The sequence below is a fragment of the Cyprinus carpio genome, chromosome A20, assembly GCF_018340385.1.
Source record: "Cyprinus carpio isolate SPL01 chromosome A20, ASM1834038v1, whole genome shotgun sequence".
Taxonomy (NCBI): Eukaryota; Metazoa; Chordata; class Actinopteri; order Cypriniformes; family Cyprinidae; genus Cyprinus; species Cyprinus carpio.
In genome coordinates, this window is record NC_056591.1 from 25,203,430 (window position 1) to 25,221,873 (window position 18,444).

At 35.5% G+C, this 18,444-nt stretch overlaps 1 protein-coding gene across 1 annotated transcript; it reads right to left on the bottom strand.

Annotated features, from left to right (window-relative positions):
- Positions 1-426: 426 nt before the first annotated feature.
- On the bottom strand, positions 427-18,077 carry LOC109112743 (poly [ADP-ribose] polymerase 1). The gene is made up of 23 exons (XM_019125644.2): positions 17,813-18,077; positions 16,930-17,092; positions 16,684-16,799; positions 16,375-16,589; positions 12,861-12,942; positions 12,350-12,466; positions 12,046-12,222; positions 11,776-11,950; positions 9,826-9,966; positions 9,317-9,559; positions 8,173-8,238; positions 7,926-8,058; positions 6,535-6,730; positions 5,917-6,045; positions 5,700-5,783; positions 5,458-5,580; positions 5,245-5,373; positions 5,050-5,148; positions 3,158-3,310; positions 2,803-2,930; positions 1,589-1,650; positions 1,375-1,489; positions 427-1,245 (listed from the first exon to the last, which is right to left on the bottom strand). Exons 1-23 carry the CDS (start codon positions 17,933-17,935, stop codon positions 1,164-1,166), a joined length of 3,051 nt encoding a protein of 1,016 aa, XP_018981189.2. The 5' UTR covers positions 17,936-18,077; the 3' UTR covers positions 427-1,163.
- Positions 18,078-18,444: the final 367 nt, after the last annotated feature.

Here is an 18,444-nt window from a genome sequence, read left to right on the forward strand (position 1 = left end):
AGCTTGGAATATGAAAAAGCTTCCGTTCAGGGGATGTAAATAATATTATTTTTAAAAGGAGTAACTAGCAACGAGTAATACATTTCATTTTTTGAGTAACGAGCCCAACACTGGTAACCCATAGTACCATGGTGCTTTTTTGTTCATCTAGATCTACATTTATAAACATTTATTATAGTTCCTGCAGATATAAACATTTTTACTGTGGGTCTTCCAACAGGACCATAGCTATAAGTAGATTACTTCATTACTCTAACAAAGTTAGTGCAAATATCCACCAACATACAACTAGCGTAGTTTTTGTGTATATATATATATATATATATATATATATATTCATACTTATTTCCTCTGGATTGTCTCATACACAAATTATTATTTGTGAAACTGAACAGAAGCATCTGACAAATAAATGAGCTTCAAACATAAGACAAAAACACTTTTATTTATGATGCAAAGACATCTGTCAGGACGCGAACAGCTTCTTGTCCACAAAACCGTAATGGAGAAACGTTTACCAAAAAACAAAAAAAGATTACAGGTGCATGAGTACAGCAGCAGCCATTGCTTTTAGCTTTTCATTGCCATGTTAGTTGGCCAAAGTACGTTTTAATAAGGGACGTCAAAAAGAAAAACAAAACTGGGAAAGTAGATTAAACATACAAAACATCTGTCCATACATTGGCAATTCTAGTAAAAGGTTACTCACTTATGGCAGGCTATTTGCTAGCTTACAACATTTTTTCTAAAACTGACATTTTCTCTTTTTTATATTGAGAAGACAAACAAAAATGTTACCGTTAACCTGATTCCAGGTTTAGCAAAACTATTTAAACAGAGAAAGTCTACGAATCAAATGGAAGACTGTATACCTATCATCGATGGTAGCTTATAAGCAAGATCTCCACAGATAAGTCCAATCATTTCTGTGATTATGTACCGAAGCCTGCATATTTGCAACAATGCTGTGATCTGATTTAGATATAGCCACTTAACTCCAAACTAACAGATTAGAGCAAAAGAAAATGTGCTGCCGAAGCGCTAGAGAACTGATTTAATCGTTTGTCAACCCATATGCTGCTTGGTCTTGGTGCTAAAGCTGTAGCAGTGGGCTTCAGTGGCGTCCAAAAGCCTGTCCACCTGGACAGATCTCATCTGCTGTCTCACCAGAGGGAGGTCTGGTAGTTGAAGCGAATCTTCAGCAGGTATTTCAGGTTAACCTGAGCAATATCATACACAATGTACCTGGAGGAAAGTTAGAGTCAAGGGAAAATGTGAAAGACAGTGTACATTTGAGATGTACATTTACCTAAAACTACAGATAAACAACAGCAAGAAGGAAAATGAACGATGCAGAAAACGCAGAAAGGATACTCGTTGTAGAGCAGACTTGTGTCTTCAGCGTTTGTGTTGATGCCTTTGCCCAGAGGAACATCCACTCCATTCAGAGATACAGTAGCTCTTGGGTCTGGAGCAGTCCTTCCCAAACCCATACAGAAAAAAAACATGTTAAAAACATTTCTGTCAGAAACTTATGGACGCTTAACTACAAAAAAAAGTTCTCTTTCTGAATGAAGAGCTGTCTTACCTTTTACACTGTGTTTACCCTTTGGTAACTTTGTAATGTGTGAGGCCTTTTTCAGTTCATGCCTTAGAGTAGAAGAAAAAAAAAAAAAGAGATCACAATCAGATCTTAAGAGTAGACAACGACAACAAAGAATCATTAAAGAGCATTTTGCAAATAAACTTTGCGTATATTTTTACTAATTCCCAATTATTGACATTCACTACTGTTCTAAAGTTTGGGGTCAGTAAAAAAAGAAAGAAATTAATACAAATAGTAATAATAGTAATGTAACAATAAAAAATAGTAAAGTAAAAGACATTTTAAACATATTTTCTAACTAGCTACAAAAGCTATGTAAAGTAAACGCTGTTCTTTTTAAGAAAAATATAGTGTGGCTTCCGCAAATATATTAAGAACAATTTTCAACACTGATAATAAGAAATGTTTCTCGAGCAGTATATTAGAATGATTTCTGAAGGAAATTCTGGAAATTCGGAAAATTCAGGTTTGCCATCACAGTAATAAATTATATTTTAAACTATATTAAAATAGAAAGCAGTTCTTTTAAATTGTAATAATATTTTACAATATTACTGTTTTTTGTGTATTTTTGATTAAATAAATGCAGCTTTGGTGAGCATGAGACATCTTAAATATATATATATATATAAATCTTAGGGCTGCACGATTATGACAAAAATCATAATTGTCGATTATTCACTTGAAACTGTAATTGCGATTATTAATTACGATTATCACAATTTTCATTGAATGATGTTTATACCAATGTTTGATGCAACTGCATGCTGTATTTTTATATGAAAATAAACAAGCTGAAATCACTCTTTTAGTGCTTTTCTATAGTATTAAGCCTCAAATGTCAACTATACATCAGATTGGTTTCTTCTTTAAATGATAAAAAAGTAAAAATATGAATGGTATTATAATATTATACTAAAACTAAAATTAAAATAATGGGGAAAAACTCTTATGATAACATGCAGAAAGAAAGAAATGCATCTTAAGCACACAGAAAAACATTAGTGGACTTTGAACGATTAATTGCCGCTTTGAACAATTACGTAATTGTGGCATCCATAATTGTAATCGCGATTAGAAATTTGATTAATTGTGCAGCCCTAATAAATCTTACTGACCCCAAATTTAGTACTCTAGTATATTAACTTGTTAAACTGTAGTCATCTTGAAACTAGGACAAAAAGAGCATCTCTTACATGTTTCCGAGGGCAACTTCTCCTAACAGAAGGAGGCCAACAGGATCAGCCTGGGATGTGTGGCAGTAGTTTGCACTCTTCGACACCATGTCAGCAAAGTAAACTCCTTTGCCAAACATGTAACCTGTCTGTATTAAAAATCACATAACCAGAATAGATATGATTAGAGTACAGTCCTATTGTTTTTTTTTTTCTTATTTGTGTAAATATCAAGAACATTTTGATTCTCCATTTCATGTGCACTTTAAGATAGAAACTGCTCCAATACAGTTATTAATCAATAAAGGTTTTTGCATGCTTTTTTTTTTTTTCTCAGAGAGAAGGAGCCGATGGCAATGAAGGTGCAGAAACTTACCACCGGAGCTTCAGGAGGAGCGATACGCAGACCCTGAGACAGGATACCAGCGTAGTTGGTGGTGCGGGAGCCGTGCCACAGCAGCTGCCGGTTGTGTAATTCTTTGAAGGGGCGGAAACGCTGGGACTCACCCTCCCTTTCGATCTTAAAGATCTAACAATACAAAAACGCAGTAGTCAGAGATAATAGTGTGTTATTTTACAGCTATGGCATACTCAATTCATTTATGAAGCAGTAGTTAAAGGGTTAGTTCACCCCAAAATGAAAATTATGCCATGAATTACTCACCCTCATGTCGTTCCAAACCCATAAGACCTTTGTTCATCTTCAGAACACAAATTAAGATATTTTGATGAAATCAGAGAGCTATCTGACCCTACATAGACAGCAAAGCAACATGAAACTCAGAAACATAGTAAATACATCGGTAGAACAGTCCATGTGTGACATCAGTGGCTCAACTTCAGTTTTGCAATGTTACGAGAATACTTTTTTTTTTTCGCAAAGTAAACAAAAATAACAATTTACTCAACAGTTCTTCTCCCCCGAGTTATGTCTTCCACTATTTTGGAGAGTACCCAAGAACATATTGGACATAATCAGCGTTGTTTACGTTTGGGGGGAAAGCGCGCGCATGAACGTAATCTGCGTAATAAGTGTTGTTTACGTTTAGGGGAAAGCGTGTGTATGCATTGTAATACTCTAAAATGGCGGAAGATGTAATTCGGGGAGAAGAATGGTTGAGTATATGATGTTATTTTTGTTTTCTTTGCGCAAAAAAAAAAAAAATATTATTCTCGTTGCATCGCAAAACTGAAGTTGAGCCACTGATGTCACACATGGACTGTTTTACCGATGTATTTACTACGTTTCTGGACCTGGGAACATTTCAGTTGCGTTGCTGTCTATGGAGGGTCAGATAGCTCTCTGATTTCATCAAAAATATCTTAATTTGTGTTCTGAAGTTGAACGAAGGTTTTATGGGTTTGGAACGACATGAGGGTGAGTAATTAATGACATAATTTAAAGGATTAGTTCATTTTCAAATTTGAATTCAAATTTCCTGATAATTTACTCACTCCCATGTCATCCTAGTTTTTTTTTTTTTTTTTTCTTAAGTAGATTAGGGTTTTTGATTTTTGAGTTAAAGGTCTTTTCTCCATATAATGGAGCTTCAAAGAGATCATTTGTGGTTAAAAAGTATATAAGTTTTTATTTTTATTTAGAATTGTTCAGTTTCACTAGATAAGACCCTTATTCCTCAGCTGGGATTGTGTAGAGCCCTTTTAAGCAGCATTAAAACTGCAATTTGGACCTTAAACCCGGTGGTCCCCGTTGAAGTCCATTATATGAAGAAAAGTCCTGGTATGTTTTCCTCAAAAACCTTAATTTCTTTTTGACTGAAGAAAGAAAGACATGAACATCTTGGATGCCTTTAACGCACTAGTGGACCCTGTAAAGCATGAAAATTCACATTTTTCTACGTTAACTGGAAGAAAAAATAAAACTTCACATATGTGTTTTGTATCATATCTGATACATAAGGCTTTTATGGCTCATATAGTATAATATAGGAGAACATGAAGCTCATACTCAAGGAGGGAAAAAACACTTTTTTACGAGGCCCAAACGGAGCAAAAATATGCAGTTTAGTGCAGTTGCTGATATTTATATGGTCAAAAAGTATGAAATTCTGATAACCTGGAATGTAAATCAATGAGACCTTTATAACAGTACTGCAGACTACTTGCATAAAATACATATAAATACCACTCTATATTTCCCAATATTACATCCTACCAAGATTATATTTAAATGCTTAGTTTTCTGATAAAAGTGCTGTAATTGTGGGGGCAAAACAAATAATGCATATACAGTAGGTTTAACCTCACCTCCTCGACATCCAGTGTGTAGGTGTTGTGAGTAGCAGCGTGTGTATTCTTCACATACTGTATGATAAGCTGAGCCTCACTTGATGACTGGTCAACCACCTAGAAACACAACATCCGTGTCAATCACTACAACATGACCACTTCATGATAATAGTGAAGGATACTTCACAATTCTTCCAGTGAAAGACATTTTACCTCAATTTTGGTTTTGAGTTTCTCATAGTTAATATCAATGGGATCTTTCTTATTGTCCTCCACTCCTCCTCGTAGCAGGCTGTAGGCCACCTCGATGTCCAACAGGTTGTCCAGCATTTGCACCTTTTGCTATAATGGATATGCAACAGGACTGAGTACAATCACAGCAAGACTGTTGCCGTGACAATCTTTAAATGGTTGCCCAAGTCGTACCTGTATGTAATCACTGTTATTCAACAGCGGTGGTTTCTTCATGCCGAAGTCGTGAGGTATCAGTGTGTAGAAGCGATTGGACAGATCTAAGATCTGTGCTTCTGCAGAGCTATCTGCCACAGCCTACAGAAATGAATGAGAGCAAAAAGGATGTTGGGATACAGGAAACCAAAATGGGAAGAACTAGGCTTCTAATACATACAACCGGTTGAGATCCAGCTTTCAGAACCACTAAGACCAACCTGTTGGACCTCACTCAGGAGGGAATAAGCACTCTGGATCTGTCGCTTGCTCAGTTTTCCCAAAGGCATCTTCTGCAAGTCAATCTGTAGAGGAGAAATTACACAAAGTTACCAACACATACATGATCACAACAAATATAGATAGTTTTATTGCTATTTTACTGCACTTGTCTTACATTTTCTAAAAAATAAAAATAAAAGAAGGAAGTGAACACACCTCAAACTCAACCATGGCTTTCTTCATGCTCTCCACATCAAAGATCATTCGGATGAGGTTTTGAATAGGTTTGTCCAGCTTGGACTTGGCACCTGCGCTCGCAGTTAACTTCTTCACAGCCTCCTCGTCCTAGGTACATAAACAATTTGTTTAAATACTTATCACTATGTTTATATTTGTAAGCTTTCTATCAGAGAAGCCAGGACCTACTAGGAAGCTTTAGCACACTTCCGAAGTGAAATTGCTTCAAATTATTTAAAAGACAAGACAAAACAAGGCTTAAAATGAGCTAAAAACAGCTAAAAATCAAGATGTAAACTGAAATCATATTACTTATTTAATTTTGTCAAGCTCTATAATAAAGTAATAATTTATTTGGCAGAAAGTAGCAAATGTATATTAATTACTAAAAGGTATAAACCATAAAGAACATTCAGTAATGGGATTATGGAATTAAATTATTTATAATTTTAATATTGTCTTTCTAGCAGTCTTTAATTCATGTTAACAGATGCAACTAATATTCAAAAAGATGTGCGCACAATTCTAGCAGTGCTTTTTAAATCACACTCTCATATTTCCAACAGTGCTCTGGCTTGATGTCACTCCAGTTCTTACCTGTCCGTAGTCAATCTCTAGAGGATAAAACTTGTTGGGGTATTTTGTAAAGTTGCTGGAGGCCCAGGCATTCCCAGTCTTTTCCTCATACACGTTGCAGAAATTGTCCATTGCAGAGTTCTTATCATAAAACTTGTCCAGTTTGTTTCCCCCAATAGTGGTGCCGACTCGACCCCATGACCTGAACACCCAGTATCTGAAAAAGCAGCACAAGCATGCTCAAGACAAATCTGGTCAAATAAATAAAAGGTCTTTCTCACATAAAAAGTGTACGCTGAACTGATTCATACCCTAAATTCACACTTTTATAAGAGAAATACCTTATGGGAAACATTTATCAAAAAAAAAAAAAAGAGATTGAGATTTATACATCATCTGAAAGCTGAATAAATAAATCTGGAATCTGAGTGTGCAAAAAAATGTAAATATTGAGAAAATCACCTTTAAAGTTGTTGAAATGAAGTTCTTAGCAATGCATATTACTAATCAAAAATTAAGTTTTGATATATTTACAGTAGGAAATTTACAAAATATTTTATTGGAACATGATATTTACGTAATATCCTAATGATTTTTGGCATAAAAGAAAACTCAATAATTTTGACCCATAAAATGTATTTTTGGCTATTGCTACAAATATACCCCAGCGACTTAAGACTGCTTTTGTGCTCCAGGGTCACATATATATTAAGGTTTTGAAGCAGCTGTTTGTTAAAATGTAGTCTTAGCCTCAGATGTCACGCCCACGGACCGTTGGCTAAACGTCTGATGCACATGGCACACAAAAGTGAAAAACTTCAGGAGTTTCGAAGTCGTCATCGGAATGGTTGAATTCTACAGGATTTCCAAAAGATGTGTATGTAGCGTTCTTTAACGCTCCGTCTGGAAACAAAGATACCATGGCGCCAAACCCCCCCTCACGAAAGAAGAAAGCCTAGTGTTTACAACGGTGACGACAAGTGCTTATCAGGATCAATTAAACACTGGACTTTCAAAAAGTATGTGAAATATTTAAAGTTCGCGGCATATAATCTTTAAAATATGTCCGAGAGTTTTACACACTGGTCTGTTATCGTGGCGACATTTCAACGACTCGAAACGTGACGATGAACGAAACGAACTGTGATTGGTTTTGACATGTTGGTCAAACGGCCTCATGGGCGGGCCTTGGCCAATGAAAGCTGCCACAGATTCCAGACCTTCAGTTTGAAGCAAGACTAGTTAAAATGCTGCTTCCAAAGTACTTACTATTACATCAAAGAAACTTGTATATACAGTATGAAATTGCTATGGATTATATATATTGTACAATTAAATTGGCTGTCTAATAATGAACAAGTTCTGTGTTTGGGATAAAATGAAGTATGTGTAAGAGGAATCCAAATGCTCACTGTTTCTTGACGTCATCCTCCAGCAGCTGTAGTTTGTAGTATGAGTTCGTCCCTCTGACGATGTCCACGAGACCCAGTGTGGCGCTGTAAATCTTCCCATTCTGATCCAGTACGTGAGCACAGTTTTCCAGACCTGAGCAATCAATTCATGATTAAGGCATTGCACAAACAAAGTGTATCGAACAAATCCAAACAGAACATACTGACTCTTATCTCGAAGTGTTATGGAAAAATGAGTCGGTCTCACCTGAGTCTGGATCAACTGCTGCCCCTCCTTTCACTGTCAGTTTCATTTTCTTCGATTTGCTTCCACCTGCCGGAGTAAGAAAACAGGATTATTATTCAGCAAGAGTGTTTAACACTCCCTTTTAAGATTTAAAAATCATGTCAGTGCATTTGAGAATATATATAAATGGAATTTGAAAATTAAAAATGCTTTATCAATCCTAGAACAAAACTACAACTTAAATATATATATATTTTTTATTTCTTAATGTATGTCTTAATGAATGTTTTAAAAAGTGGATAATACACACACACAGGGTGCACATAAGTTTTTCAGTCTGGTACTCATGGGAGCACCTGGAGATTTGGTTTGGTGCTCACCCAGGATATAATGTGAGATATAAGTATAAAAATAATAATAAACTGATAATATTAATAACAGTATTACTGCAGTTTATTTAGTAAATTTGAAGACAAAATAATAAACAAAAAACATTATTTTATAGTACACTTAAAAATACAATGCTACTATTTATATTTTCATTTTATTTATATATGAATTTTCAACATTTTAAAACCTAAAATCAGCAAGCTTTTATTTTGGTGGGTTGCAAGTATATGTGCTGCTGAGTGAAGCGTGTCAGTGAATGAAAAGTAAGTTTTGCATTTTGCTGTGAAACCGGCAGCACATAGCCTAGATTTATCCTTTCAGTTTGAATGGAAATCTTTTACTAGTTCATTAGGCTGTTTATTAGTACTTATAAAGTACATATTAATGCCTTATTCTGCATGACTATATTTTAGATCCCTTAACTCCACCTCATACCTAAACTTAACAACTACCTTACTAACTATTAATAAGCAGCAAATTAAGAGTTTGTTCAGGGAAAATTCTTGGTTAATAGTGAATATGTGTTCCCTATTCTAAAGTGCTACCATTATAATATAATAATTTGAATCATATCACAGCCTAACATGTTTCACCCAATAAAATCCTGCCTAAAATTATTTGCCATATTTAGTTTCACTCTGAAACATTTTATTATTTAATTTAAATGCATTATGAATATAATTGAATGTCTTTCAGTAAAATGTAAATTAAATTTCAGTCAAATTTTTTATCGTTCTTCATATGTTTTGCAGGAAAATGAAAATGCCTCTCTAACCTTCTTCCTCTTTGACTCTGCCCGTACTCTTTGAGGAATGAGCGCCAGTGGATTTGGAGGCTGGGGCTGCAGCCTGGGACTCGACTTTAACTTCAGCACCCCAGGGTGAGATGGCGTGCAGGGAAATAAGCTCCTGGAGGGCCTTGCCGGACTCCTTGATGTCAGTGAGGAAGTCCTCTGCCACAACACGCACACCTGCGTCCCTCACCTCCTCCATCTTCTTACTCATTTTTTCAATCTCCTCTGAGATACAAGAAGAACGAAGCAGGTTAGTAATTAATTTCAAAGTAACGCACGCCAACAAATAAATAAGTTGGCGAAAAACCAGAAGAGACAAATGTATTAATTGGCAAGTACAAGCAGGACACCTAGTTAACAAACAAACCTTGTTTTGTACTGAGCATCACTTTTTTTAGTCAGTGTGCAAACATGGCAAACACAAAATCTGTCTACTTAGACAGCATGGCAGCTCACTAGGGTTTGGAAAAGAGTTCGAGAACATCACTCACTCTTGCTGCTGAGGCAGAGAGCAGCTTTGTTGGCAGTGCCTGTGATTTTTCCTCCCATTTCTTCCACTGCATTTTTCAGCTCATCTTTGTTCTTTCTAAGTTTTCCCACAGCCAGCAGCTTCAGTCCTGTCAGAGGCTTATCTAGACGATACATTGAGAAAAACAAACTTTACTCTTTCTTCATTAGTAACATGCAAATATATAGGAGGTGTTGAATTTTATCACTCTTTATTATGTAGACAGCAGTTTAAGTAAAAATATGAATATGCAACATAGCGCATATCTCAAGCAGAATTATCCTCTTTATAGGTATTTTTTCTAGCTGACTAATATACGTTTTGATGTCTATTCATGGTTATTTCATACTATAGTAGTAAAGAGAAAGATATGATGGGTTCACGTGCCACTTGAACAGAGGTTTTAAAGCAATCGCTCATGCGTTTAAAGAGCGCCAAAACTGTATTTATTGTTTACATTTCATTATGAATTTGACAGAATTTTAAAGTTGATACTTTGTTTATTAAAAGGTAACAAAGCACAAAGCTTGTTGGAATAAAGTTACTAGACGGCAAGCGTGCTACAAATAATAGGAAGTTCACACATTACCAGAACACAGCATATGGACTAAAGAGCTTGATAACAAGCAGCAACATTAGTATAGATTATAAATGGGAATTGTTAACGATATTGTTAATGTCCACACAGCTGACAGCTTTACCTGTTGTAGTTTGTTCAAGCTGTGCATGAAATAGACACTGCTTTTCTGCACTTTAACATTACACGTCTCCGTCATTTTCAATCTTACATGAAAATTTTCAAATCATAACATGTACATTTATATAGTCACCAGTGGAGATCTCGGCAAAAATACTTGCAAATTAATATTTAGTTTTAGGCACAGTCTGGAGCCCTGAAACTTCAACATTTTGTCTCCACAGTAGCCTCCTAGTGTCCACAACTTTTATTTCACACTGTTTTTTGCTTTATTTTCACAAATAAAATTAGCTGTTGTACTAAAGCTAAAACTATTAAAATATTAAACTATTTTCTATTTTTGTTCTTTGTAATAAATCTGAAAAAAGAAGAAAAAAAAGCAACTAACTGAAATAAATATAAATATTAAAATTAAACCTTATATAAAAATTTAAGCTAAATAGAAGACTAAAATAAATAAAATAACAATGAAAAAAAGCACAAACTAAAACACTGTTGCAACTTGACCAGAAAATACACATTAATTAAAATTACAAATATTTCTGTAACTAATTTTAAAGGCACAATATGTCATTTTTCGCCCGCTAGAGGGAACGTATTCAAAATAAAGGGTGAAGCTAAAAGCCATCGAAGCGAAAAGAGGGCGCTATATGAGCGCGACACACGGCTCAAAACCAGCGGAGCTTTTATTATGCCACAGTCGACCGCTTCCACTCCTTCCGGTCATGAGTATAAGGGGGGTGGGGGGAGCAGCTGTTTTATCATACTAGACACATTTGAAAGTTCTGTTATAATGCTACTTCTGTGCAGTCGTCACCTGTCTAATAAAACGCACAACATATTAAAGCATCTTTGGTGTTTCCATGTCTTCTACAAAACCAGAAATCAAGAGGTTATGACGTCATCGGCAGGTGACACAATGACACTGTGGACACAGTCCGTGTCACTAGTTAAAACTGCTTATTTCTCTGGATTTAAACATTCTTCGAAACATTTGGGATAATGCAAGTACACAAAATAGCAAAATAAATAACACCATTCTTGTGGTTTTTGGATATTTTAATAGACAAATCGTACATATTAGGCCTTTAAGTAAATAACACAAAATAAATAACTTCAGCAATTTTGTGCGCATTGAACTTGCTATCATTATTTGTGTGGGTATCCGCTGTTCAGTAACCTAAAACCACTAAATAAACCCCAGTATTTCTCAAGCTTTCTCTCAGAGTCACTGACCTGCGGGCACCTCCGTGAGGTTCTTACTGCTGCCAGTGGATGCGCTCGGGGCAGCTGAGGTCACAGTAGCAGCAGCAGACGAAGAGGTGGGGGCTGCAGGAGGGGCATCTTTAGGAAACATACGGTCCTGCCGTTTAAACTTAAACTTCTTCAGGAATGGAATCTCACTGAACTCCTGAGGAAGAATAACATTTGCAGGACACGTTAGGTGCTGAAATTCACCTGCATGCAGATGTAAATATCCATCTTCCACAGATCTACAGCACTTACCTTAGGAGTGACCCAGTCTTTGCGATCCGGAGTCTGAGTCTTGAATACACACTTGGTCCATGCAGAGATGTCTCCAGTACAGTAATATGCATCACTCTTGAACACAAGCTGCCCTTTGCAAGTCTCACAGGGCTTCAAGGACCCAAAAGCCATGCAATCTGAAAGCCGGTCTATGATCTGTCACATTTCATTAGAGAAATGATACACAAATATTAAAATGAAGTTTGATGCTGCTATTGAAATTTACAGTCAGACAGTGGTCAAATCAGCACGTCAGTACAGTTTTTCTGTTTTTCACACTTACATTTGACTCTCCAGAGGGAACCTCCTGACTGTTGGCAATAAGCAGCTCCTTCATGTCATTGATGGAGCAGAATTTCTTCAGCTTGTCCTTAATTCCCCAGATCAGCTGGCTTTGCTCCTAGAATACATCAGGAACCAGACAAAAGCATTTTCAGACTGATATACTTTCTAATTTACAGAAAAAACTAAGAGCAATCAGCTAAAAGTTGGGAGAAAACACTATAGTCTCATTTCTATAGATAGCACAACTAATGTAATAAAATTCTTAGGTTTTTTTTTTTTTTTTGGTAATAGACAAAGAACTTATTAATGCAAATAATACAATTTTTTTTAAAAATTCAATAATTCCATATAATCATGTTAAGATAATAAATAGATAGGCTAATCAGCTAAAATTGAAAAGTATGCATCAAAATCTCTACATTATATTGGTGCAAATTCATTTGTTACTATAGGCAAAAGTTATCCATAATAATCCAAGCCATATAAAAGATATCAGAAACAACTCATACCTTGAGTTTCAACTCCAGTTTTTCATCTTCTTTCTTCTGTTTCTTGGAGACTCCTCCATCTACATCATCTAGCTTTCTCTTCCTGAATAGAAAACACATTTAAAAAAACAAAACAAAAAGACAACCAGATGCATGAGCATAAAACACTTTATGAAAACACAATGCATTGCATTTATATCCTAAGGACATTACTTGAAAATCCAGTTCTTTGCAGCAAATTTATTTCTTTATGGTCAGCTGTAGTTTTCACTCACTGTGTCTTCTGCATAATGATGCTAAATTGTATAACTTACCATTGACCCAGGCAACTAATAACCTACACAGCAATGTTATGATTAACTAAAGCTATTACAAATCTATGTTATGATGTATAATTGTTTTTACAATTGATTTTTTTATAATTGAAATTATTAGTTAAAATGCAAGTGTTAGTAACTGAAATAAAAAAAAGATAAATATAAAAAAAAGATAATTACTTAAACTAAAAAGCCACAAATATAAAAGTGAAAGCTAATATTAAAAATATTAGTAGATACTATTTTTAATATTATATAAACAATACTAAAATAACACTTGTTAGCTGTGTCTATATTTGTAAGTAGTCTTGTAATAAGCAAGTTTAATGTACAGTCATCACCACAAACTCTTTCGGGGTGATCAGGTGTACATACATGTACAATGTACAGTCAGACATAATGAACAGCTGACTTGATGCCTTTTACATCAATTAAAAGGAGCATTCTTACTATAAACTTGAAAAACAAACCCTGATCCAAGTTCTGATGACCTGATCTAAATGGTGAAAATCTTTCCACCTTGTGGATCTGAGTTAATCCTACAGAGAGAATTTGGTCTCCTCCGAGTGTGTGTTACATCCCAGAGGCTCTTCTGTATCAGTGGACCTCATTAGAAGATTATCAGTCCACCGAGTAACAGTCATGACTGGACAGGATCATAATGCAGATCATTAATCACCTCATGACAGACACCAGAGCTGATCTCAACATCACCACTGTGCCTACTTCCACTCCAGAATATAATAAACACCCATTTGGGTGGCAATAATGGGCACTAGAGGTCAAATCAAACATTTACATTTAGTCATTTAGCAGACGCTTTTATCCAAACACAAACAAGACCATTCTTCCCATTAGAATGAAAGGCTTTTAAAAGCCCATATCACAGCTACGGGTGAAAAGCAACATGGGGAGAGAGAAAATAAATGAATATATATGTGGCATCTTTCGCTAATGGATGCAAGAACTTTTCCAAGTAGATCCAAAGTCAAATGCATTGGCAGAACTTAGGCAAACAACATTGAGCAATGAGTGGCATCTCAAAGAAATAATATACGAAGCATACACGACAGAGAATTTATATATTTACTTTTTAAACAGATGTTTCATAATTTAATAATATTTTTTAAAAATTAACTATATTAATTATTGACTATTGATTGATTATTTTACTTTATTTATAGTTATATATGTATAGATTAATACTTTTTAAAAAGTAATACTTTTATTCAACAAGGATGCATTTAATTTATCAAAATTGACTGTTATATATGTTTCAAAAGTTTATTTATCAAATAATTGATCATTGATTTTCAATTAATTAATAACTTTCTATTAATTAAAGGCTACTGAGAAAAAAAAAGTATCACAGTTTCCTCAAAAACAAACAAAACAAAACAAAAATATTACAATGATTTCTGAAGGATCAAGTAAGATTGAAAACTGGAGTAATGGGAATAATCACAGGAAAAAAAAAAAAAAAAAAAAAAAAAAAATATATATATATATATATATATATATATATATATATATATATATAAGTTATATTTTACATTATATATATAATATTTCATGATATTACTATTTTGATAATTACTGTTAAATTAATAACTTAGAGTATTACTATACAATATAATTATATCAAGTTTTTTTTTTTATAATTTATAACTATATATAGTGATACTCCAATCAGGATTTTTAGACATTTATTCAGGGCCTGTATTTCATTTTTGAAAATGGAGGGGAATTCCCCTCTTAGGTGACTCTTGTGAGAAGGGAAGCAGCTTGGACCGTGTTTCACACTACTGATCCGTCACAGGTTTACCACAAACACAACACTTATCCACTATTTTGATTTCAAACCCAAACATTGTCACTGAAAATGCTTTTTCTGCATTGCAATTCTTTTTTTAAACAGTCCAGTATACAATCTTTAACAGACATGTTTAAACACAATAACACATTATTCAATGCTTTTTACTTTTGCATTTACTTCTAAATTTATACGTTTATACATTTAGTAATAAAAATGTATTAAGTTGCTCAAGCAAGTGGCAAACATTTAAACTACTTTTCTTATGTTATCACAAACTTACCATTGACAGAAATAGTTAGCTCTACTGCCTTTGCTTTTTTATTTAAATCTTTATTACAAACAATCTTGCTGTTCATAATTAAAGAACTGTTTTTCTACCTCCACAAGTGCCATCTATGATTGCCTTATCTAAAAGTGCTCTTTCCCTTTAAACCTAGCCATATGTATTGACTGTGAATCACAGTAGACTTTAATAATATGCATTTATGGTGTAATTACTACATTTTCGTGTCAATCATATTATTATTTACTGAAAACAATGCGCTGTTACTTTAATTCAGCGCTTGGAGCACACCAATAGACTTAGTGCGGAAACGATCAATGCACTGCTGCAAACGCGCTGCCGGACCGCAACCGTGTGCACTGTGAACACTTCAATCCCTTAACATGAGTACGGAAAAAATATGCACCACAAACGGAGTAATGTGAACCTGGCATTATGTGTGTGCGCTGCAAGTGTGCATGAGCGCACGCTCTCCAGACTAAACACTGGCAAGAATTAAAAAGTAATGCAATTTAGAAACTTTAGTGACAATGTGACACTGTCTCGATTGTGCAAATTACAATTCCTGTGTCAACTGTGCAGCTCGCTTATAGACAGACGCGATGTGTGGTGATTTAAAGCCATTTGCGTATTTTGAGAGAAAGAGAGAGCACGTGCGGTGATTCACTCAAGTTGTTTGTAAAGTCACGTCTCACACAAGGTTTTCAAATTACTTTATACGTTATTTAATAAAGAAATATGAAGGTGAGTACCTTACCTTCAGCATTATAATTACTTCACCCGCGCCGGACAGAGACTGTGACGGTGCCGCTGCATTTCATGCCAAACCTCTCAAGGCAGCGTCATCAGCTTGAGATCGTTTTTTTGAGATCGGCCTTTTTAGAGCGCGCCGATCAATCATCGCAATGTGATTATCGGCCGATAGTGATCAGTAGCCGATCAATCGGAGCACCCTTATCTTTTAAGCTGAAATTGCTACACAAACCTATCCAGTTTACATAAATAGTTATGCAGATTTTTTTTGTAAATCTAAATAAACAAGCAAAAAGCATCCTAAAGCGGTGCTTATACAGTTTGATGCAACATGACAGCAACCTAAATAAGAAACTGCAATCTCACCCTTCATTCTTCACTGCAGGAAGTCTTTTCTTCAGCTCCTCTTTGTCTTCATCTCGAAGAGCTGCGAAACCTTTGAGCTGGGCGGCACTGTACTCTGGTTTAAACAATAGCTCCTCACGGCGGCTCACAAAGCAGCCAGTGTGGTACCAGCGATCTATTAGACCAAGCTGAGGTTTCTCTGGGTCCACTGTCTTCTTTGACACACGGATGTGGTCCTGAACACCAGCAGGGAAGAACGGATTAACTTATAACTAACTTGTTGTGTTCAAAAGCATCATTTGTTTAAAAAAAGGTAATGCAAAAATGCACCTTTTCGATTTTTTGCTCACACCCCTTGCAGGTGCTTCTGTTGGATTTGGCGTACTCCACTGCAAAGTCATTCAGTGTCTTCTCCCCTTTAGCTGCTCCCTTCTGCTCTCCTTTCCCTGCAAAGCAATGAGGATTAATGAATTAACTTAAGACTTAGTGACTTAAGCCTAACCGCTTTGCAGCCCATATGGCAAACTCAACAAAGCAAAATCAGTGCTTAGATCAAAAGGAATATTAACAAATCACCTCCGGTAGCACCTCCACTCTCAATGGCTTTCTTCACTTTTTCCTGGTCATCCCAGCGGAGGTCAGTAAATCCAGATATGTCAGAGGGTGACTGTACTGCAGCCCGGAGCCAAAAGCAGGAAAAATGGTGCCAGTGGGGCACTTTGCCATCAAACATGGGAGACTGTGGAACACAGACAGGTGTTGGACCATTAAACAAGAAAGATACAGCAAACATGTTATGCAGCAATGCATGAAATGCATGCAAACTGAAACTGAAAGCACATAAAAACATAACGTCACAGCAGTCAGCAAACCGGTCATTTCCGGTCCTATAACAGCTGAGAATTTACAGTTTAACAGATCACGTCTAAACAAATATTGGGTATTTTTACAGTGCTCTTCCTTGTCTATGGTGTTACAGTAGACTATCACAACCAAATGTAAACAATGAGTTTAATAAGTCATGAATGCATAGACTTGAAATGAAAAATAGACATGACTTGGCCATTTAAAACACGTTTCTACCGTGCTTCACTGTATTATCATCAATGCATTGCAATAACACAGCTTTGTGTTTACTGCTTCCACAAAATCAAAAGCATCAAAAACAACATTCTTTTTTTACATTTGATTCTTGCTAATGTTGCCCAAAACATTACTAAAAGCCAATCTAAACTGATAGCCATAGGAATTCACTGCTGATTTCTTTCTTTCCTTGACTGTGAACCATTTAAACTCCTCCTGGGCCTGAGATTCATTTCATCACATTCATACGTGTATATGCAATCGCATCGATTACACCTAGCATACAAGAACATAAATGCAAAACCAAATGCATTTCCAAAACCACAGATGTTATTCTATCAGTATTAATGCCTGAAAGTTGCACACAATTCCTCACCTGCACCATAATGGCCATTCTCAGCGAGTCTTTTGCTATGTTTTCTTTGCATTTCTTGCAAGAGGCGCGTCCGCTTTTCGCATATTCGGCTTTGTAGAGTTTGTCATCCTGGGAATCAGCCATTTCTTTGTTTATAATTGTGTAAAGCAGAAGATTCCAATCTAACTGTGGTCAGAAAGGCCAGCAGCTACAAAGCAACAGCACTCGACCCTCGTGCAGAAACACCCGCGCAGAATACCAGCCCAAACCAATCGAGTCTACATTCCTCTAGAGTGCTTAGTTAATCGATCTCAGAGCTACGTTTCAAAAAACTAACAAAAACAAATCCTGAAAGTCCAGAAGCATTCACCGCAAGATGAAGCCCATTAGAATGCAGTTAGAATGCCCTTATAATTCAAGCAATAAAAGAAAAAATACCCATGTATGAGTTTTTATGTTTTTATATTTATTGCACAAGCAGGTTTTATTGACATCTTTATTTATCCATGACAGTCCTAATCCAGCCAAGGTGCCAGCACAAAAACACATTCATAAAAAAAAAAGTAGTTTAATTAGCAGTATTGACCCAAATTCCTCAATTTCAGGCCCCAGAAGGAAAAAAAAGCTTAAAAATGATAGTTTGTTTAATAAGC